The sequence below is a fragment of the Salvelinus fontinalis genome, chromosome 27 (genome assembly GCF_029448725.1).
Source record: "Salvelinus fontinalis isolate EN_2023a chromosome 27, ASM2944872v1, whole genome shotgun sequence".
Taxonomy (NCBI): Eukaryota; Metazoa; Chordata; class Actinopteri; order Salmoniformes; family Salmonidae; genus Salvelinus; species Salvelinus fontinalis.
Window position 1 is genome coordinate 11,467,351 of NC_074691.1, and position 24,450 is coordinate 11,491,800.

A 24,450-nucleotide genomic window follows, 5' to 3' on the forward strand; every position below is an offset into this window, starting at 1 on the left:
AAAACAGCTTGTTGATGAGAGGTCAAAGGAGAATGGCAAGAATCATACAAGCGAACAGGCGGGCCACAAACAGGTGAATAACATCGCAGTACAACGGTGGTGTGCAGAACGGCATCTCGGAACGCACAACCCGTCGGTCCTTGTCACGGATGGGCCATTACAGCAGACGACCACGCCGGGTTCCACTCCTATCAGCTAAAAACAAGAAGAAGCGGCAACAGTGGACACACGTTTACCAACACTGGACGGCTCAGGAGTGGAAAAACATTGCCTGGTTAGACGAATCCCGGTTCTTGTTGTGTCATGCTGATGGCAGATTCAGGCTTTGGAATTAGCAGCATGAGTCCATGGTCCCATCCTGTCTGGTGTCAATGGTACAGGCTGGTGGCAGTGGTGTAATGGTGTGGGGCATTTTTTCCTGGCACACGTTAGGTCCCTTGATGCCAATTGAGCAACGTTTCTATGCCCCAAAGAATTCAGGCTGTTCTGGAGGCAAAGGGGGGGCTGACCCAGTACTAGATGAACTGGCCACTGAGTGTAATCCTGACTCAGCCTTAAAGGGCCCACAGCTAATGCACTATGTAGGGAATAAAGTGCCATTTGGGGCGCGTCCCAGAGCTCCATGTACCAGCTGAGCAGCATATGTGAGAGTCCAGGGCGCAGGCAGCACAGATATCAGAGAGACTGATCGGCCTGCGAGACAGACAGACAAACACAGGCCGACCTTGTTCAGTAATTAGACAAGTCTCTCAGAGAGGTCATTACTATTCACTCCCAGTAATTTGAATCAAAGCGCGAGGGTACTGTAAATGCTTTTAGTGGACAATTACCGGCGAAGAGGACTTCCTGTCTTGAAGATAAAGAGAAGAAGAAATGGACTCGTCATCATTTATCTTGTCTCACCGTTCAATAATGGGTCTTTCATTTTTCTGGTATACGGTCTTTTTTGTTCATTCACATTTAGCCTGTCATGGTGGGCACTCGTGATATGAAATACTGTACATTCCCACCATATTAGTATGCCATTAGTTTCTTTGTTTTACCAAGAGAGAGAGACAATGTTTGAGTCCATATTTTACCCATCCACATCTTACAGCTGTGTGCCTGGTGAGCAAGTAGCCATGCAAAAATATACACATCTTAGAAGGAGATTCACAAGCCTTATAATAACATCTGTGCTTTCACCTGTTGCAAGTCTTCTGGTGATGACTGTTACAAATGTCTTGCCATTTCTGCCACTAGTCTGTACAGCAGCCAATGAATCACTTGACTTGTTCTTTAATTCCCATTGAAACCAAACCATTGTGTGGCTCCTAATCTTCGCTGAAATGTCATAGGAATGCCCTTCAACGCGTACATGTAAGAATTAAGGTGACAGTGATTAGCATAACTTCTAATTAGAGACAATTCTTTTGAAAGGGAAACTTGATTGTGAACCAATTGGGAATGATTTAAATGAATTATTTCTCTCATAAATGGTAGGAAAACTATTAAACTGCTTAATCAAGAGGGCAACTTTAATTATCTTTTTCTGATTAGGAAATTATGCATAACGAATAGACTGATTTTCTGATGCAGTAAATCTTAAAGTACCTTAAGATGTGTACAGTTCCAGTCTTTTCTAAGCACCACATTTGAATGTTTTTACTGTTCCTTGAAAATCACTCTTCTTGGTTCAGAGATCTTCAAACACTATACAGAGGAGGACAACTCTTTGGAGGTCGATAAAGTGGTATTTAAAAGCATTTAACATTTCATTTGCCAAGATAAAGAGGTTTTGAAAGGCAGTTTCTGTCTGTACATGATAATGAGTGGGGAGTAGTTCACAGAGACAGTGGGGGGGGGGGGGGGGGGGGGCCTCCATAAGCAACGCTTATTCATTATTATTCATTAGCAGAATCCTTGCTGTTGCCATGGTTTCTAACTAGCACGGAAATGTCCGAAAATAAGTAGCCTATGATTGACAGTGCTCAATCATCTGATATCCAGCAGTCACATGCAACTCATATCTCCTATCTTCAAACACTGCTTATCTCCTGAAGCATAATGCTTTCTTTCATTTCATTTTTATTCCTAGAGCGCCACCCGATTGAATATGCCATCGATGGAACTAACAGATGGTGGCAGAGCCCCAGCATTAAGAACGGCATGGACTACCATTACGTCACAGTCACTCTGGACTTACAGCAGGTAGGAGATGAGGGTGATACTAAACTAGCCTGGTCCCAGATCTGTTTGTGGTGTATAGCCAACTCATGTGTTTGTTGCCTGGCATGACAATAATCATAAGAGATGGCAAGACAGCACAAACAGATCTGGGACCAGGCTAACTGTAAACCCCATTGGAACTGTAAAGCCACTCTCAGCCAAGTCACAGTCAACAGTGTAATGCACTTGGCAGCCTGATGTGACACTTGTCTGGGGTTTCACGTTCTCACACGTTTGTTTAGTCTGGTTTGGAAAGAGTATGTGTAAATATGCTGGCTGAAGACTGGCTATGAGATGTTATGTGTAACTCGTCATGTGAGATGCACAGGTGGCCTGACGTGGAAGAGGGTTGTAGTTGACCTCTGTGAAAACCCCTGGCTTGAACTGTCTGAAAAGACTGGCATGGATTTCAATCTCTCAAAGGAGAGGAAATGTACTACTGCATCCTACCAGAGGAATTGTACTACTGCATCCTACCAGAGGAATTGTACTACTGCATCCTACCAGAGGAATTGTACTACTGCATCCTACCAGATGAATTGTACTACTGCATCCTACCAGATGAATTGTACTACTGCATCCTACCAGATGAATTGTACTACTGCATCCTACCAGAGGAATTGTACTACTGCATCCTACCAGATGAATTGTACTACTGCATCCTACCAGATGAATTGTACTACTGCATCCTACCAGAGGAATTGTACTACTGCATCCTACCAGAGGAATTGTACTACTGCATCCTACCAGAGGAATTGTACTAATGAATCCTACCAGATGAATTGTACTACTGCATTCTACCAGAGGAATGTACTACTGCATCCTACCAGAGGAGTTGTACTACTGCATTCTACCAGAGGAATGTACTACTGCATCCTACCAGAGGAATTGTACTACTGCATCCTACCAGAGGAGTTTTTCTACTGCATCCTACCAGATGAATTGTACTACTGAATGCTACCAGATGAAATGTACTACTGCATCCTACCAGAGGAATTGTGCTACTGCATCCTACCAGATGAATTGTACTACTGCATCCTACCAGATTAAATGTACTACTGCATCCTACCAGAGGAATTGTACTACTGCTTCCCACCAGAGGAATTGTATTACTGCATCCTACCAGAGGAATGTACTACTGCATCCTACCAGAGAAATGTACTACTGCATCCTACCAGAGGAATTGTGCTACTGCATCCTACCAGAGGATTTTTCCTACTGCATCCCACCAGAGGAATTATACTACTGCATCCTACCAGAGGAGTTGTACTACTGCATCCTACCAGAGGAGTTGTACTACTGCATCCTACCAGATGAATTGTACTACTGCATCCTACCAGATGAAATGTACTACTGCATCCTACCAGATGAATTGTACTACTGAATCCTACCAGATGAAATGTACTACTGCATCCTACCAGAGGAGTTGTACTACTGCATCCTACCAGAGGAATTGTACTACTGCATCCTACCAGATGAAATGTACTACTGCATCCTACCAGAGGAATTGTACTACTGCATCCTACCAGAGGAATTGTGCTACTGCATCCTACCAGAGGAATGTACTACTGCATCCTACCAGAGGAATTGTGCTTCTGCTTCCCACCAACATCAGTTTTGTTCCCTCAGTCAATTTCTGAAAAAATAAAAAGTTTAATACAAATACAATACAAATTTCTTGGGCACTGACACTATAGCTATTACTTTCTAAAATTGATATTTTTTTCACTTTGCTCACTTGCTCAATATAATATTTCCGTTGCAGTGAGAAGAGTGCAGCCATCCTTAGAACAATTTGAGATTAACCCTAGAGGAACCGTAGCATGAAGGTAGTTGCATTTATGCCCACAAAGCACTATTTAAATTGGCCCATTTGAGAGGGTGTCTGGGCTGCTGATTTCCTCCTTCAAGATTGTGTGTTCTGTAGGAGACTGTACTGCCATGGTATACCTTATATCTCTGACTATCAGAGCGTCTGTAATGACTCCTCTACTGTTGACCTACAACAGGAAATGATTCAACTCAATGGAGACTCGCCGTTAATAAAGTTCAGCAGTGTGCTGGGTCTCTCTGGGTTCTGGGTTCAAGCGCTGGCGGCGTGTGTGTGTGTGCATGTGTGCGTGCGTGTGTGTGTGTGTGTGAGGGTGGAAGAGAGAGAGAGGAATCAGGGAAGAGGGGATCCTGAGGCTAGATTGTGATTAGTTTTGTAGGTGGTACAGTAACTCAGCTTCCTCCCAAGGCCTCGGATATGATCAAGGGTGAGCGTGAAGACGTTGCTCCGCTCCTAGGGCCTCCGCGGCTGGTGATTCGTGGGAGTTTGTCCCTGGCTGAGTTATTATGCTTAGGTTCAGAGGGTGGCTCTCTGTAGACCCAGGCGAAGGGTCCCAGTCTGTGTCGGTCTCTCCCTTCCAGGAAATAGAGATGCAAGCACATCTCCTTCATTAATATCAGCCTGTCATATTACACAAGAGACCAGAGCAGGGTCAATCCGGAATTAATGACCATGTCACTCACACTGCTGAATTAAATATACAATGATACAAAGTTGAGACACTGAAATAAAAAAAAATCCAAGAAGGATGAAGGGGATCAATATATATATATTTTTTAATCTCCTCGCTGGCTCCAATACAGTGAGCCCATCATTGGTTATTCAACCAGGAATACACTCTTAGAAAAAAAGGTGCTATCTAGAACCTAAAAGGTTTCTTTGGTTGTCCCCCTAGGAGAACCCTCTGAAGACCCCTTTATGGTTACAGGTAGAATCCGTTTGGTTACATGTAGAAGAACCCTTTCCACAGAGGGTTCTACATGGAACCCACAAGGGTTCTACCTGGAACCAAAATGTTTTTAACTGGAACTATAAATGGTTCTCCTATGGGGACAGCCAAAGAACTCTTTAGGAACCCTTTTTTTCTAAGACTGTAAGCATCAACCAAAGACTGAATTTGTAATAGGAGCTAAAATAAAGTATAGCTTATATTTAATTTATTTAATGTACTGTACATAATAAACATGTGAAAGTGACCCAAATATTGTATCTGAGTGGTAAGTATGCAGACAGAGTCTCACTGAGGTCATCAAGCGTTCATAAATCATACCTGCCTGTGTTTAATTAGCGATTGAAATCTGACACCGAGAAGTGCATAGGCAGCCATTTTTTCCATGCTAATGGGAACTGGCCCATCACTCATCTCTATCCGGCCTGTCACCGTGGTGATGGAATTACTTTAACTACACATATTGTCCCAGCTCAAACTGTTTGGCAGATTAGGGAGTTTGGTTTTAAGTAAAAATGGTATATTCATTTCTCTCTTACAACATGAACAGTAAACAATTCCCGAGATAACACATCTTGGAAAATTGCTTTTTTCTTTTTCTTTCAGCAAAACCATCTGTTCGACTAATTAGATGTAATGGCATATTGAGGGTTATATACCAAGGTTATGATATTGCTATTTCACCATGAAGAACAATTAATCAGTAGTTGTATGCAGTAGAAATGTATTGAGAATAAATTAATTGATGTATACTGACGCCAACAGTGAACACCCAACAAACTACAGTATTTGTCTTTAGCCTTTATGGTCTTTTTAACAACATTTGTCACAAAGTGCTAAGCAGTAGCTTGGAACCACAGTGGCAAGGAACAATTACCTATTAAGTTCTGTCACTCCTTCTCTCATGGTTGAGCTAGCTTTACCCATGGCCCTGTATGCAAAGTGTTCTCGCCATCAGTGCCCTTTAAAATGGAATCCTATTTGCGCTCCATTCAGGCGCATTTCCCTGGCGGCCAGTCACCATGCTTGCTGTCATCTCCTGCGATAAATGAGTCTGTGCTGTTGGCGCTGTCGATGATGTGTGTGAACGTATCGTTATTGCCCGTGACATCAGTGCTCTACTTTCCCCCCTCGTTATGGAGTGGAAATCGGAATAATGACTGACACTGATGGGAAAGGGAAAGGGGGATACCTAGTCAGTTGTACAACTGAATGTATTCAACTGAAATGTGTCTTCCGCATTGAACCCAACCCCTCTGTATCAGAGAGGTGCGGGGGGCTGCCTTAATCGACATCCACATCTTCGGGCGCCCGGGGGAACAGAGGGTTAACTGCCTTGCTCAAGGGAAGAACGACAGATATTTACCTTGTCAGCCCGGGGATTCAATCCAGCCACCTTTCAGTTACTGGCCCAACGCACTAACCAGTAGGCTACCTGCCGGAGGGGGCTGTGTGTGTGTGTGTGTGTGTGTGTGTGTGTGTGTGTGTGTGTGTGTGTGTGTGTGTGTGTGTGTGTGTGTGTGTGTGTGTGTGTGTGTGTGTGTGTGTGTGTGTGTCTTGGCCACTTTTTGATGAGACGGAAAATTGTAAATCATTTTTTCCCAGTTTGACTGACGTGGTCCAATCAGTTATTAGTTCAATGCTCCCAAGACTTTAGAACAGACACAGAGGGGGATCTGAACAGGAGCATAACTATGGAAAATGAAACATCCACATAGACTTTACTACTTTGATCATGCTACATGTCTAAGTCAGAGAAAATAACACGTGTTGTTCATATACAGGACATTTGAGCATGTTTGAATTATATTCTATATGACAGCTGATGATTAATGACATACATGACAGATACTTTAGCTTGGTATGCTATTCATAGACATGGAGGTGTTTGTCAGTGAGTGGTGCTCGACTTGTGAAATATAATATGAAGCGGGCGTCAGCGACATACCGCAAGGATTATTCTCAACACTTAAGGGCACACAAAACAAGGCCACACCATAGACCTCTGGCACCTCAGCCTCCAGTTGAGAATGACAGTGATGTGACCTGGCTTTATCTATAGCTGGAGCTCAGAGAGGTAGCCTACATAGTTGTGGATTAAAATAAAAATGGACCTATAGATATTGACTCTCGAATTCTCTGGAGTCATAGGCCTTATTTCAAAGTAATCAAAGAGAGTGTTTGACGGACATTCTTTATCACTTCCTGTGATACGTGGAAAATAGATGATTGAGCGTAGGTAGGTAGGTTATCTAAGTTCTGTGCTTTAATTTGGCAGAGCAATTTAAATGGTTGATGTTTACAGGTTATCTATCACTGAACCCAAGACCTGGCCATTCTATTGTGTTGTTTTCCAAATTTAACTTTTCCTTTACTACTATAGACACTAGTGCTCTCACCTTGTCATGTACGACTTGTGCTCTACATTAATATTCTTTATAGCGACTGCAGATTTTCAGGAACAGCAAATCTCTTCTGACTTAACTTTGATCAAAACAAACACAAAGAAATATGTGCAAACAAACAAATATATCCCAAATCTGCTGATTTTTATCCGTGTTTAAAATTACCCAGAACTTAGCCAGTAGGGGCAAAGAATCACAGCAGAGCAGGTGTTGACACTATTGCCAATGATGTCATTGGACTTCTAGCTCTAAACTGTCCCTGGCCTGTAATCCACACGGTCAGGTCGCGACTCCAACACTTGTCGAGCACTGAAGAGCTCTCGTTTCTCTTTCCCTCCAGACTCCACTCTACACTTGAATCATCACATTTAGGTAAACATCCCCCCTACATCCCCCTTATGCTGTGTGAGGACAACATCCACCAGCCTTCCTGTCTTCCTGCTTCATCTGAATCAAAGGAACAAAGAGGCTTTGTGGGATTTACCCTGCTACCTGGGCAGAATCCTATTGGGTTTCAGTGAACGGGATGAATGCCGGGTTGAGTGGCGCTCTCTCTATTGTAAACGTTGAAACGCTACACCGTTATCTACTGTAGATGAAAGAGGCAAACTGTGAGTCATTTTTGATGTCGAGTCATTCTCCCAGGATGGGAGACATATTAACTTGAAGAAGTCAATGACAAAATAGCTGTGTTTTTTTTGTTTTTGTCAAGCAAGGTGGAATGTTGCCTTGCCCCTGTGCTCATTGTCTTTCTTGAGGAGCTGTCAAAGTGTTGCATTTACTGTTTGATGAAATTCAAATGTGGCCTTCGAGGGCATAGTACTGTAGATGTAACTTTAGCTCTGTCCTGCTACATACAGAGACAGCCAAAGCTGATCTGCCCTCAGTTCCTCCAGTGCTGAATAGCTGAAAAGACTGAAGCACGGGAATACATGTGCTGTTTCATTGGAAACTTCAAAGAAGGGACTCCATGTTGTAGTGAATCTTGTACAGGAGTGGAGATTTCCTAATGATAAACACCTGAGGCACACTCTTGACCCTGCTCCCTGACAGGATTCATTATTTTAGTGTCTCCGGTTTTCCCATCAAACCTCACCGATCTGACTTACCCTTGTCTAGGAACGTGTCACGGTGTCTATCGAAAGTGTTTTCTTAACCTGAATATGAAACTTCTTCAATTACTTCACGAGACGCAAAGGGAGGACTGTCAAGATTCAGTTCATTATTGTAAGCTAAGCTCCTGAGTTATGTCTGAAATATACTGCTGTAACACTCTTGTTTCTGCCCTACCAGGTGTTCCAGATAGCCTATATGATTCTGAAAGCTGCCAACTCCCCCAGGCCAGGTAACTGGGTGCTGGAGCGTTCCCTGGATGGGGTGACCTTTACCCCCTGGCAGTACTATGCCATCACAGACACAGAGTGCCTCACTCGCTTCAACATCCTTCCCCGCACCGGACCGCCATCCTACACACGCGACGACGAGGTCATCTGCACCTCTTTCTACTCCAAAATCCAACCCCTGGAGAATGGAGAGGTGAGGGGTCAGGTGTCAGAGTAGGGTCACTGAAAGGCCGTAGGGGTCAGCTGTGGCGTAACAGCTACAGGGACTTGTTTCTATAGTAAATATGATTGTTTGTTGAACACTTCAAACTGAAATTCAATTTCAATAAAAATGCACAAGGTAAAAACTTGGATTCCATTTCACTATAATATATTAGGTTCACCCATGGCCCACATGAAATAAGACCACCAGCACTTTCATTCACTTGATTTAATGGGCAATGTATTGAAGCCATTTGCTGCTGACTTGATTGCCAGCTACAGTAGTATTTAAGTGCCCTGGTGGTTTAGTTCAATTACATGAGTCAGCTTTGAAATCACTCACCAGCTGCTCACAACCAAATGGACTTAATTGAAGTTGTGGTGAGCAAAGTTGCCCTAATAGTGGACATCATGTTTACGAGTTAGGCATACAGTCTAGGCACATAGCACATACAGTCTAGGCACATAGCACATACAGTCTAGGCACATAGCACATACAGTCTAGGCACATAGCACATTTTATTTCATGGTGTGCTTGGTTGAAGTCAAGAAATGCTCTCTCTTTTCTGTTGCATCATCCACATCCAGCATTTTTCCCATATTTGTTTTCATTGAGGAGTTGGAATAAAGAAAGCCTACTTCGCACAAAGAAGAAACACACACACACAGAAATCAACCCACACACACTCCACAAAGGACAACAACGCTGCCTTGATCAGTTGTGGATCGGAGCAACTCCTTTTAATTGTGAGAGCCGATTGCAGTCTGCTCTCACTGACGATAATGAAGCAGTCCAGTCCACAGCACCGACGCTGAGCCAGTTTATACTGTATTATCACCCACATAACTCAGTTCTCTAGCACCCTCCTTCTCCTCCCCCCTCCTCCTTCCTCCACCTACCCCCCAGAGCCCCCCGCCCAGGCCCCCCTGGAGCTCTTGTCAGCCGGCTCCTTTTAGGTTGTGACAGGAAGCGTACAGCATGATCATAGCGAAATCCTAATGAGTCGTAGGCGGTGTCAACACATCGCAGATCTTATATTGAAATGTCACTCTCTCTGATTTTTCAAAAACAGCCAAGCTAACCACACCGCCTGAATTAGCAGACACGGTTAACCCTTCACAGCTGCAACCAAGTGATTTTTTTATCCAGGTCCATTAATGTGTTGTCTTCTCACCTCAGCAGTGGTGTGCTCTGAATGTTGTAATGGTGCTGTTTTTTAATGGATTTTCTGTGTGGAGATTGAATTGAGTCTTTGTTAAATACAGTATTGAACAGGGGTCATTAAATATCTCTCTTTTCCTTTATAGCATACTTGGGGTCTTTTTGAATGTATTAATTCATTACTAAGAATCTGTACCATTCGGTGCTTTGTCTCAATTTGCACCCGGGGCATAGATCCACACCTCTCTGATCAATGGAAGGCCGAGCGCTGATGACCCCTCCCCGACTTTACTGAACTTCACCTCCGCACGCTACATCCGCCTGCAGTTCCAGCGAATCAGAACCCTCAACGCTGACCTCATGACCCTGGCCTTCAACGACCCCCGCGATGTTGACCCCATCGTGACCAGGCGGGTAAGAACGACGCAACATGGCGTAGACTACGCATTACCATCGCCTTCATATAGCCTCATGTATTCCATCTGTGAGCCACTATTCATTTTTTACCCCCCACGGCTTTCAGAATCAGTGAAATGGCCGTGCGGCACGTTGATTGCATTGCGTTCACCAGACAGATGGGTCTTAATTAAAAATGTCTATAATTAAGAAATCTGTTCCTTTCTGAGCAACATCTACCTCATCATGTGTTGACTTTGGCCTACACTATCAGTCACCCAGTGAGCTCCTGTGTGACGCATAATTACCAGACAGATTGCAGGGTTTATTTTGAGAGGGGAATTTTTCATTTATAAAATACTGCTCAATTTAGTCATACAAAAGGGACTTAAATGATGAAATTGTGGATGAAATTGGCTCTCACTCTCTGAGAAATAAGTGTCTTTGAATAAACTAGACTGTGATGTATTTTTTTGTAGAATTAGCCAGCGTCTGATGGTAGAAATATTCCTCTCTATCTCTCTCCACTTGTTACTGTCTCGAATGTGTTTTTTTTCTCGCAGTATTACTACTCTATCAAAGACATCTCAGTTGGAGGGATGTGTATCTGCTATGGCCATGCTAAAGCCTGCCCTCTGAACAAACAGACCAAGGTATGTCAATCAACCTACAGTCTCCATCCATAGCCCCTTCTCTACACTGTGAGATACAGTTCATTTTCGCATTTGATTGTAACTCCAAAGGGGACACGTGATACTCTTTGACCCTCGTTTGAAGTGCGCTCCAGTTGTGTCCTGGGTGAAAAGATCTGTCGTCCCTTCAGTGACGATGACACTGTAACGTGGCGTGATTTCATCCCCCTGTCAGAAATTCAGCTGTGAGTGTGAACACAACACGTGTGGGGAGAGCTGTGACCGCTGTTGCCCCGGATACAACCAGAAACCCTGGATGGCTGGGACCTTCCTCACTCGCCACGTCTGTGAGAGTAAGATCACACAGTGATAAACACAGTATTACATACTGCACATGCGACTGCCAATTTTATATTGAATTGTTTAGGATGATCCTATGTTATGTGATTTGGTTTTTATCTTGCTATCTTATTTTGATGTGATGTAAACTTGATGGGGGAAAAATTCAGTTAAATTTTTCATAAAACTTATGGAAGTCAACTTTAGAGACACCGGCTAAACAGCGCTAAACAGTGTTTTCAAGCAGGTCTTTCTTTCTCTTGAGGTACTGTGATAATTCCGTTTGTTTACTGGATCTTTCCTTTGATTTTATTTGATGCCGTCTGCAGAGTGCAACTGCCATGGGAAATCTGAGGAGTGTTACTTCAACCAGACAGTGGCAGGCAACAAACAGAGCCTGAACTCCCAGGGGGAGTACGTGGGGGGAGGGGTGTGTGTAGGGTGCACCAGGAACACGGCCGGAGTCAACTGCCAGACCTGTGCTGATAGCTACTACAGAGCCACTGGGGTATGTACTGGTACTGTATAGTCCAATTGACTAGGAGCCAAGCAGTGAATAATCAATAGCGATCTCACTCCGTATCTATAGCTTTGTATCGTGACTAGGGCCATGAGTTTTTCCTGGCCTGAGCAGGAAATACTCTGGGCCCTATCATGATATACTATGTTCCCAATATCAAAGACGACTTGTCAGTTTCTCCATCTCTCCTCTTCCCTTCAGTTGAGTCCAGAGGACTCCGACCCGTGTCAGCCCTGCTCCTGTGACCCAGAAGGTTCTCTGTCCCCAGCATGTGTTCCAGACCAGTCCCAGGCTGAAGGAGGTATGCTCCTCAACCTCCCTGTTCTCCCCTCTCCGCTGATCTAGCTGTCATATGTCCCCCCCCCACCCCCCCACCCCCGGTCTCCCTGTTTAGTGCTAAAGCCTGCGTCTCTCCTCCTGTCTGGTACCACAGACCTCACGGCTGGATCCTGCCACTGTAAGCAGGGTTATGGGGGACAGCAGTGTGACAGGTGTACCTTTGGCTACAGCGGCTACCCCAACTGTGTCCGCTGTAACTGCAGTCTAGACGGAAGCCTAAACAAGGATCCGTGCCTGCTGCCCTGTGTCTGCAAGGTAGGTCACGCTCTCATCCTCCTCCTCCTCCCTGTATCTATCCTCCCATCTTCCTCTCCTCCCACACCACCAGAACCAATCCATTCAGTGTCAGGGGTGGACCCGTCAGCGCAACGCTTCACGGGCCTCGTAGGGCCAACCGCTCCGAGTTGGCTCGAGTTCTTCTCTCTTAATTGCTCCTGTAGAAAATGTGACTTGTCATTTGTTGTTCAAATTAGCCGGCTACTTCCGCCGCTGCTGTTGTGCACACTCATGTCTCACATATGTCATATCCTGGGCAAACTCACTCTTTCACGAGCCAATTATACTGTCTGACCGCAGGGATGTCAAGGAGAAGCGGGGAACTTTGCTCTCTTCGTCTAATTATTGAGCTGTGGGGATGATGGGGAGTCGAACATTGCGTTTCTTTCTGTCTCTAGGTGAGTCAGACGCCGCTGAAACTTTTCTCCAACTTAAGTGCACAGGCAGAGAAAGACCGGCGGTATCTCACGAACACATCATCACTTTCTCCAGCTAGAGAAATGGTATCTGGAGAACGCTGGTTCAATGTAACATTTAGGATAGCTAATCATTTCTCAAGTACCTCATTTTCTTTCCCTTGATAGCATCTTGAAAAAAATTCTCATATACCTGATTATGTTTTTTTTCTCGGTCATATACTGTAGAGGTTTAAACAAAGACACGCTGACCAGTTTTTTCCAATTAAATTATTGGAAAATCCCTACCTCTGAAATCATGTAATTTGGGGTGTGCCAGTTCCCATTTGACAGTGCCCAAGCAGTGATAGCTTTGTGCAGGCAGCCAGCCAATGTAGGTGGAATATAACATTTGGAAATGATATTTCAAGAGAAAGTGGCACCATTCCAGAATGGCAACGCAATTTCTATTAATGGTTGACTATGAGACATGAAGTCACTATTTACAATACACAAACATGGTGAGAAACAAATGCAGTCCAACAGGGGAATTGAATTGGCCTTGTGAAGCGTAATGCTTTCATGTCCTCTTTCTTTTCCCCAGGCGAGATAAAGTATCTAGCCACTCAAAACCACAGAAACCTGGCTTTGGCTACGTGGGCATGCCAAATGAATGTGCATTGCGGTTCGTTAGCCGAAGCTCAGGGATGACGGCATATAAAATGTTGCTTTTCCCAAGTGTTTCTCTATCTGCGCATGTTTAATAATCCAAGATTCAACCAGACAATAATCACTACCAGTTGTTACATGATGTTTGTTAGAGAAGAGTTTCCCTCAATGTGTGGTCATACTTTGTAGAATGTTACTGGCATCACTTAGCTTATTGTTTTTCACATGAGTTATCATTTAATGACTTTTGTCTACTTCTACTTGTAGTGTGTGATCTTGGGAGAGTGGGAATGTCTATCCCAGAGGTGTGTGGGCTGTCACAGTGTGTGAGTGCCTGTATAGCACATCCTTCTCATCCAGATGCTCTGTGTCTGTGTGTGTGTGTGTGTGTGTGTGTGTGTGTGTGTGTGTGTGTGTGTGTGTGTGTGTGTGTGTGTGTGTGTGTGTGTGTGTGTGTGTGTGTGTGTGTGTGTGTGTGTTTCTGTGTGTATGTGTGTGTGTGTGTGTGTGTGTTTTTGTGTGTGTGTCTGTGTGTGTGTGTGTATTTGTGTGTGTGTTGCGTGTGTTGCGTGTGTGTGTGTGTGTGTGTGTGTGTTTTTGTGTGTATGTGTGTGTGTGTTGCGTGTGTGTGTGTCTGTGTGTGTGTGTGTGTGTGTGTGTGTGTGTGTGTGTGTGTGTGTGTGTGTGTGTGTGTGTGTGTGTGTGTGTGTGTGTGTGTGTGTGTGTGTGTGTGTGTGTGTGTGTGTGTGTGTGTGTGTGTGTTTCTGTGTGTATGTGTGTGTGTGTGTGTGTGTGTTTTTGTGTGTGTGTCTGTGTGTGTGTGTGTATTTGTGTGTGTGTTGCGTGTGTTGCGTGTGTGTGTGTGTGTGTGTGTGTGTTTTTGTGTGTATGTGTGTGTGTGTTGCGTGTGTGTGTGTCTGTGTGTGTGTGTGTGTGTGTGTGTGTGTGTGTGTGTGTGTGTGTGTGTGTGTGTGTGTGTGTGTGTGTGTGTGTGTGTGTGTGTGTGTGTGTGTGTGTGTGTGTGTGTGTGTGTGTGTGTGTGCGTGCGTGCGTGTGTGTGTGTGTGTGTGTGTGTATGTTCCAGGAAAACGTAGAGGGGGAGAACTGCGACCGCTGCAAGCTGGGTTTCTATCATCTCCTGGGCGAGCGTCTCCACGGCTGTGAGAAGTGCTACTGTTCCGGCGTGGCGAGTGACTGCTCCGATTCCCACTGGACATACCATAATGTAAGAGACTACGCCAGGCCTCACTCTCTCATTTTCCCCCGCAAACACAACTCATTAGTGCCTCTTGCCTGGCGCTGTGCTGCAGAGTTAACCCTCTACTGGCCGGCCTTATTAAAACAGTGTGCTGATGGCTGGGCTGATGACAGGGTGCAGTGGAGGAGGAGGCAGAGCCACACACATACACACACACACACACACACACACACACACAGCCATAAATACAGGCTGATTTATACCGCGCCACACACTCTGACATGTTGGCAGGATGAGGTTGGCGAGGGTCAGAGGTTAATGATCTGCAGAGGGTAATTGTGGGTAAACAGGGTGGTGGGTAGGGTGGCGATATAGACAGGCGGGGGAGGGGGAGAGGAGGGGGCAGGGGAGGCAGGCCCGTCACTGGATTACAGGGCCTGATCTACGGTGGAATACTGCATGTGACAGACAGCCACACATCTGTCTACGCAATTAACCTGACCTTGAGTTCTCCCTTCAAACCACCATTCTTTAACCACTGTGTGTGTGGTGAGGGTGGTGTGGGGGGGGGGTTTGAGGACGTGCGTTTGCGTGTGTGTACTTGGCCGTGTGTGTGTGTGTGGGCGACCATGTGTCTGAGGGAAGTTAGAGGACAAAGTGTATGCATGTGTTTGTGTGTGTGTGAGGTCTAATCTGTTTGTTTTCAACCTATATGACACAAAGGAATCAGTCATATTAAGACCAAAGTGGGACATTATCAGAGGAAAGGTTAATCAGCCTGGGCCTTAATGACCTGTACCTCTCAGTACCTCTCTCCATCCTAATGACCAGCACCTCTCTGTACCTCTCTCCATCCTAATGACCTGTACCTCTCTGTATCCTAATGACCTGTACCTCTCTGTACCTCTCTCTATCCTAATGACCAGCACCTCTCTGTACCTCTCTGTATCCTAATGACCTGTACCTCTCTGTACCTCTCTCGATCCTAATGACCAGCACCTCTCTGTACCTCTCTGTATCCTAATGACCTGTACCTCTTTGTACCTCTCTCTATCCTAATGACCTGCACCTCTCTGTACCTCTCTCTATCCTAATAACCTGTACCTCTCTGTACCTCTCTCCATCCTAATGACCTGTACCTCTCTGTACCTCTCTCCATCCTAATGACCAGCACCTCTCTGTACCTCTCTCCATCCTAATGACCTGTACCTCTCTGTACCTCTCTCCATCCTAATGACTTGTACCTCTCTGTACCTCTCTCTATCCTAATGACCTGCACCTCTCTGTACCTCTCTCTATCCTAATAACCTGTACCTCTCTGTACCTCTCTCCATCCTAATGACCTGTACCTCTCTGTACCTCTCTCCATCCTAATGACCAGCACCTCTCTGTACCTCTCTCCATCCTAATGACCTGTACCTCTCTGTACCTCTCTCCATCCTAATGACCTGTACCTCTCTGTACCTCTCTCTATCCTAATAACCTGTCCCTCTCTGTACCTCCTTCCATCCTAATGACCTGTACCTCTCTGTACCTCTCTCCATCCTAAGTGACCTGTACCTCTCTATCCTAATGACCTGTACCTCTCTCCATCCTAATGACCTGTACCGCTCTCCATCCTAAGTGACCTGTACCTCTCTATCCTAATGACCTGTACCTCTCTCCATCCTAATGACCTGTACCTCTCTCCATCCTAATGACCTGTACCTCTCTATCCTAATGACCTGTACCTCTCTCCATCCTAATGACCTGTACCTCTCTGTACCTCTCTCCATCCTAAGTGACCTGTACCTCTCTGTACCTCTCTCCATCCTAATGACCTGTACCTCTCTGTACCTCTCTCCATCCTAAGTGACCTGTACCTCTCTATCCTAATGACCTGTACCTCTCTGTACCTCTCTCCATCCTAATGACCTGTACCTCTCTCCATCCTAATGACCTGTACCTCTCTGTACCTCTCTCCATCCTAAGTGACCTGTACCTCTCTATCCTAATGACCTGTACCTCTCTGTACCTCTCTCCATCCTAATGACCTGTACCTCTCTCCATCCTAATGACCTGTACCTCTCTGTACCTCTCTCCATCCTAAGTGACCTGTACCTCTCTATCCTAATGACCTGTACCTCTCTGTACCTCTCTCCATCCTAATGACCTGTACCTCTCTCCATCCTAATGACCTGTACCGCTCTATCCTAATGACCTGTACCTCTCTGTACCTCTCTCCATCTTAATGATCTGTACCTCTCTGTACCTCTCTCCATCCTAATGACCTGTACCTCTCTGTACCTCTCTCTATCCTAATAACCTGTACCTCTCTGTACCTCTCTCTATCCTAATGACCTGTACCTCTCTGTACCTCTCTCCATCCTAATGACCTGTACCTCTTTGTACCTCTCTCTATCCTAATGACCTGCACCTCTCTGTACCTCTCTCTATCCTAATAACCTGTACCTCTCTGTACCTCTCTCCATCCTAATGACCTGTACCTCTCTGTACCTCTCTCCATCCTAATGACCAGCACCTCTCTGTACCTCTCTCCATCCTAATGACCTGTACCTCTCTGTACCTCTCTCCATCCTAATGACTTGTACCTCTCTGTACCTCTCTCTATCCTAATGACCTGCACCTCTCTGTACCTCTCTCTATCCTAATAACCTGTACCTCTCTGTACCTCTCTCTATCCTAATGACCTGCACCTCTCTGTACCTCTCTCTATCCTAATAACCTGTACCTCTCTGTACCTCTCTCCATCCTAATGACCTGTACCTCTCTGTACCTCTCTCCATCCTAATAACCTGTCCCTCTCTGTACCTCCTTCCATCCTAATGACCTGTACCTCTCTGTACCTCTCTCCATCCTAAGTGACCTGTACCTCTCTATCCTAATGACCTGTACCTCTCTCCATCCTAATGACCTGTACCTCTCTCCATCCTAAGTGACCTGTACCTCTCTATCCTAATGACCTGTACCTCTCTCCATCCTAATGACCTGTACCTCTCTCCATCCTAATGACCTATACCTCTCTATCCTAATGACCTGTACCTCTCTCCATCCTAAGTGACCTGTACCTCTCTCCATCCTAATGACCTATACCTCTCTATCCTAATGACCTGTACCTCTCTCCATCCTAAGTGACCTGTACCTCTCTATCCTAATGACCTGTACCTCTCTCCATCCTAATGACCTGTACCTCTCTCCATCCTAAGTGACCTGTACCTCTCTATCCTAATGACCTGTACCTCTCTCTATCCTAATGACCTGTACCTCTCTCCATCCTAATGACCTGTACCTCTCTGTACCTCTCTCCATCCTAATGACCTGTACCTCTCTGTACCTCTCTCCATCCTAAGTGACCTGTACCTCTCTATCCTAATGACCTGTACCTCTCTGAACCTCTCTCCATCCTAATGACCTGTACCTCTCTCCATCCTAATGACCTGTACCTCTCTGTACCTCTCTCCATCCTAAGTGACCTGTACCTCTCTATCCTAATGACCTGTACCTCTCTGTACCTCTCTCCATCCTAATGACCTGTACCTCTCTCCATCCTAATGGCCTGTACCTCTCTGTACCTCTCTCCATCCTAAGTGACCTGTACCTCTCTATCCTAATGACCTGTACCTCTCTGTACCTCTCTCCATCCTAATGACCTGTACCTCTCTCCATCCTAATGACCTGTACCGCTCTATCCTAATGACCTGTACCTCTCTGTACCTCTCTCTATCCTAATGACCTGTACCTCTCTGTACCTCTCTCCATCCTAATGACCTGTACCTCTCTGTACCTCTCTCCATCCTAATGACCAGCACCTCTCTGTACCTCTCTCCATCCTAATGACCTGTACCTCTCTGTACCTCTCTCCATCCTAATGACTTGTACCTCTCTGTACCTCTCTCTATCCTAATGACCTGCACCTCTCTGTACCTCTCTCTATCCTAATAACCTGTACCTCTCTGTACCTCTCTCCATCCTAATGACCTGTACCTCTCTGTACCTCTCTCTATCCTAATAACCTGTACCTCTCTGTACCTCTCTCCATCCTAATGATCTGTACCTCTCTGTACCTCTCTCCACCCTAATGACCTGTACCTCTCTGTACCTCTCTCTATCCTAATAACCTGTCCCTCTCTGTACCTCCTTCCATCCTAATGACCTGTACCTCTCTGTACCTCTCTCCATCCTAAGTGACCTGTACCTCTCTATCCTAATGACCTGTACCTCTCTCCATCCTAATGACCTGTACCTCTCTCCATCCTAAGTGACCTGTACCTCTCTATCCTAATGACCTGTACCTCTCTCCATCCTAATGACCTGTACCTCTCTCCATCCTAATGACCTGTACCTCTCTATCCTAATGACCTGTACCTCTCTCCATCCTAATGACCTGTACCTCTCTGTACCTCTCTCCATCCTAAGTGACCTGTACCTCTCTATCCTAATGACCTGTACATCTCTCTATCCTAAAGACCAAGACCTCTCTCCATCCTAATGACCTGTACCTCACTGTACCTCGATCACATCCTATTGACCAGTACCTCTCTGTACCTCTCTCCATCATAAGTGAACCGGTACCTCTCTATCCTAATGACCTGTACCTCTCTGTACCTCTCTCCATCCTAATGACCTGTACCTCTCTCCATCCTAATGACCTGTACCTCTCTGTACCTCTCTCCATCCTAAGTGACCTGTACCTCTCTATCCTAATGACCTGTACCTCTCTGTACCTCTCTCCATCCTAATGACCTGTACCTCTCTCCATCCTAATGACCTGTACCTCTCTGTACCTCTCTCCATCCTAATGACCTGTACCTCTCTCCATCCTAATGACCCGTACCGCTCTATCCTAATGACCTGTACCTCTCTGTACCTCTCTCCATCCTAATGATCTGTACCTCTCTGTACCTCTCTCCATCCTAATGACCTGTACCTCTCTGTACCTCTCTCTATCCTAATGACCTGCACCTCTCTGTACCTCTCTCTATCCTAATAACCTGTACCTCTCTGTACCTCTCTCCATCCTAATGACCTGTACCTCTCTGTACCTCTCTCTATCCTAATAACCTGTACCTCTCTGTACCTCTCTCCATCCTAATGACCTGTACCTCTCTGTACCTCTCTCCATCCTAATGACCTGTACCTCTCTGTACCTCTCTCCATCCTAAGTGACCTGTACCTCTCTATCCTAATGACCTGTACCTCTCTGTACCTCTCTCCATCCTAATGACCTGTACCTCTCTCCATCCTAATGACCTGTACCTCTCTGTACCTCTCTCCATCCTAAGTGACCTGTACCTCTCTATCCTAATGACCTGTACCTCTCTGTACCTCTCTCCATCCTAATGACCTGTACCTCTCTCCATCCTAATGACCTGTACCTCTCTGTACCTCTCTCTATCCTAATAACCTGTACCTCTCTGTACCTCTCTCCATCCTAATGACCTGTACCTCTCTGTACCTCTCTCCATCCTAATGACCTGTACCTGTCTGTACTAGAGGTCGACCGATTATGCTTTTTCAATGCCGATACCGATACCGATTATTGGAGGACCAAAAAAAGCCGATGCTGATTAATCTGCCTATTTTGTTTTTGTTTGTAATAATGACAATTACAACAATACTGAATGAACACTTATTTTAAATTAATATAATACATCAATAAAATCTATTTAGCCTCAAATAAATAATTAAACATGTTCAATTTGGTTTAAATAATGCAAAAACAAAGTGTTGGAGAAGAAAGTAAAAGCGCAATATGTGCCATGTAAGAAAGCTAACGTTAAAGTTCCTTGCTCAGAACATGAGAACATATGAAAGCTGGTGGTTCCTTTTAACATGAGTCTTCAATATTCCCAGGTAAGACGTTTTAGGTTGTAGTTATTATCGGGATTATAGGACTATTTCTCTCTATACGATTTGTATTTGTATTTCATATACCTTTGACTATTGGATGTTCTTATAGGCACTTTAGTATTGCCAGTGTAACAGTATAGCTTCCGTTCCTCTCCTCGCTCCAACCTGGGCTTGAACCAGGAACACATCGACAACAGCCACCCTCGAAGCAGCGTTACCCATGCAGAGCAAGGGGAACAACTTCTCCAAGTCTCAGAGCGAGTGACGTTTGAAACGCTATTAGCGTGCACCCCGCTAACAAGCTAGCCATTTCACATCGGTTACACCAGCCTAATCTCGGGACTTGATAGGCTTGAAGTCATAAACAGCGCAATGCTTGAAGCATTGCGAAGAGCTGCTGGCAAAACGCAGGAAAGTGCTGTTTGAATGAATGCTTACGAGCCTGCTGCTGCCTACCACCTTTCAGTCAGACTGCTCTATCAAATCATAGACTTAATTATAACATAATAATCAAATCAAATCAAATTTATTTATATAGCCCTTCTTACATCAGCTGATATCTCAAAGTGCTGTACAGAAACCCAGCCTAAAACGCCAAACAGCAAGCAATGCAGGTGTAGAAGCACGGTGGCTAGGAAAAACTCCCTAGAAAGGCCAAAACCTAGGAAGAAACCGAGAGAGGAACCAGGCTATGAGGGGTGGCCAGTCCTCTTCTGGCTGTACCGGGTGGAGATTATAACAGAACATGGCTAAGATGTTCAAATGTTCATAAATGACCAGCATGGTCAAATAATAATAATCACAGTAGTTGTCGAGGGTGCAGCAAGTTAGCACCTCAGGAGTAAATGTCAGTTGGCTTTTCATAGCCGATCATTAAGAGTATCTCTACCGCTCCTGCTGTCTCTAGAGAGTTGAAAACAGCAGGTCTGGGACAGGTAGCACGTCTGGTGAACAGGTCAGGTTTCCATAGCCGCAGGCAGAACAGTTGAAACTGGAGCAGCAGCACGGCCAGGTGGACTGGGGACAGCAAGGAGTCATCATGCCAGGTAGTCCTGAGGCATGGTCCTAGGGCTCAGGTCCTCCGAGAGAGAGAAAGAAAGAAAGAGAGAAAGAGAGAATTAGAGAGAGCATGCTTAAATTCACACAGGACACCGGATAAGACAGGAGAAGTACTCCAGATATAACAGACTGACCCTAGCCCCCCGACACATAAACTACTGCAGCATAAATACTGGAGGCTGAGACAGGAGGGGTCAGGAGACACTGTGGCCCCAACCGATGATATCCCCGGACAGGGTCAAACAGGCAGGATATAACCCCACCCACGTTGCCAAAGCACAGCCCCCACACCACTAGAGGGATATCTTCAACCACCAACTTGCCATCCTGAGACAAGGCTGAGTATAGCCCACAAAGATCTCTGCCACGGCACAACCCAAGGGGGGGGCGCCAACCCAGACAGGAAGATCACGTCAGTGACTCAACCCACTCAAGTGACGCACCCCTCTTAGGGACGGCATGGAAGAGCACCTGTAAGCCAGTGACTCAGCCCCTGTAATAGGGTTAGAGGCAGAGAATCCCAGTGGAGAGAGGGGAACCGGCCAGGCAGAGACAGCAAGGGCGGTTCGTTGCTCCAGAGCCTTTCCGCTCACCTTCACACTCATGGGCTAGACTACACTCAATCATATGACCTACTGAAGAGATGAGTCTTCAGTAAAGACTTAAAGGTTGAGACCGAGTCTGCGTCTCACACATGGGTAGGCAGAGCATTCTTTAAATTGGAGCTCTATAGGAGAAAGCCCTGCCTCCAGCTGTTTGCTTAGAAAATCTAGGGACAATTAGGAGGCCTGCATCTTGTGACCGTAGCGTACTTGTCGGTATGTACGGCAGGACCAAATTTGAAAGATAGGTAGGAGCAAGCCCATGTAATGCTTTATAGGTTAGTAGTAAAACCTTGAAATCATCCCTTGCCTTAACAGGAAGCCAGTGTAGGGAGGCTAGCACTGCAGTAATATTATCAAATTTTGGGGTTCTAGTCAGGATTCTAGCAGCCGTATTTAGCAGAAACTGAAGTTTATTTAGTGCTTTATCCGGGTAGCCGGAAAGTAGAGCATTGCAGTAGTCTAACCTAGAAGTAACAAAAGCATGGATACATTTTTCTGCATCATTTTTGGACAGAAAGTTTCTGATATTTGCAATGTTACGTAGATGTAAAAAAACTGTCCTTGAAACAGTCTTGATATGTTCGTCAAAAGAGAGATCAGGGTCCAGAGTAACGCCGAGGTCCTTCACAGTTTTATTTGAGACGACTGTACAACCATCAAGATTAATTGTCAGATTCAACAGAAGATCTCTTTGTTTCTTGGGACCTAGAACAAGCATCTCTGTTTTGTCCGAGTTTAAAAGTAGAACGTTTGCAGCCATCCACTTCCTTATGTCTGAAACACAGGCTTCTAGCGAGGGCAATTTTGGGGCTTCACCATGTTTCATTGAAATGTACAGCTCTGTGTCATCCGCATAGCAGTGAAAGTTAACATTATGTTTTCGAATGACATCCCCAAGAGGTAAAATATATAGTGAAAACAATAGTGGTCCTAAAACAGAACCTTGAAGAACGCCAAAATGGACAGTTGATTTGTCAGAGTACAAACCATTCACAGAGACAAACTGATATCTTTCTGACAGATAAGATCTAAACCAGGCCAGAACTTGTCCGTGTAGACCAATTTGGGTTTCCAATCTCTCCAAAAGAATGTGGTGATCGATGGTATCAAAAGCAGCACTAAGGTCTAGGAGCACGAGGACAGATGCAGAGCCTCGGTCTGACGCCATTAAAAGGTCATTTACCACCTTCACAAGTGGAGTCTCAGTGCTATGATGGGGTCTAAAACCAGACTGAAGCATTTCATATATATTGTTTTTCTTCAGGAAGCTTTTTTAATTTTTTTTGAGAGGAATGGAAGATTCGATATAGGCCAATAGTTTTTAAAATATTTTCTGGGTCAAGGTTTGGCTTTTTCAAGAGAGGCTTTATTACTGCCACTTTTAGTGAGTTTGGTACACATCCGGTGGATAGGGAACCGTTTATTATGTTCAACATAGGAGGGCCAAGCACAGGAAGCAGCTCTTTCAGTAGTTTAGTTGGAATAGGGTCCAGTATGCAGCTTGAGGGTTTAGAGGCCATGATTATTTTCATCATTGTGTCAAGAGATATAGTACTAAAACACTTGAATGTCTCTCTTGATCCTAGGTCCTGGCAGAGTTGTGCAGACTCAGGACAACTGAGCTTTGGAGGAATACGCAGATTTAAAGAGGAGTCCGTAATTTGCTTTCTAATGATCAGGATCTTTTCCTCAAAGAAGTTCATGAATTTATTACTGCGGAAGTGAAAGGGAATGCTGCTTTTTAGTTAGCTTTGCGAAAGTATCAAAAATACATTTCGGATTATTCTTATTTTCCTCAATTAAGTTGGAAAAATAGGATGATCGAGCAGCAGTGAGGGCTCTTCGATACTGCACGGTACTGTCTTTCCAAGCTAGTCGGAAGACTTCCAGTTTGGTGTGGCGCCATTTCCATTCCAATTTTCTGGAAGCTTGCTTCAGAGCTCGGATATTTTCTGTATACCAGGGAGCTAGTTTCTTATGACAAATGTTTTTAGTTTTTAGGGGTGCAACTGCATCTAGGGTATTGCGCACGGTTAACTTCTTATGGCTGCAGCCCGACGCCGGTACACTTAT

General features: G+C 45.1%; 1 protein-coding gene across 12 annotated transcripts in view; it reads left to right on the top strand.

The window, feature by feature from the left end:
- Positions 1-24,450, top strand: part of lama2 (laminin, alpha 2) — a 166,862-nt gene that overhangs the window by 26,857 nt on the left and 115,555 nt on the right. For all 12 annotated transcript variants that reach the window (XM_055884711.1, XM_055884714.1, XM_055884712.1 and 9 more), the window contains exons 3-11: positions 2,078-2,190; positions 8,687-8,929; positions 10,334-10,513; positions 11,059-11,148; positions 11,363-11,480; positions 11,796-11,974; positions 12,188-12,287; positions 12,420-12,580; positions 14,750-14,890. In XM_055884711.1, coding sequence (XP_055740686.1) covers positions 2,078-2,190; positions 8,687-8,929; positions 10,334-10,513; positions 11,059-11,148; positions 11,363-11,480; positions 11,796-11,974; positions 12,188-12,287; positions 12,420-12,580; positions 14,750-14,890 — 1,325 coding nt within the window. The remainder of the gene's footprint in view (positions 1-2,077; positions 2,191-8,686; positions 8,930-10,333; positions 10,514-11,058; positions 11,149-11,362; positions 11,481-11,795; positions 11,975-12,187; positions 12,288-12,419; positions 12,581-14,749; positions 14,891-24,450) is intronic.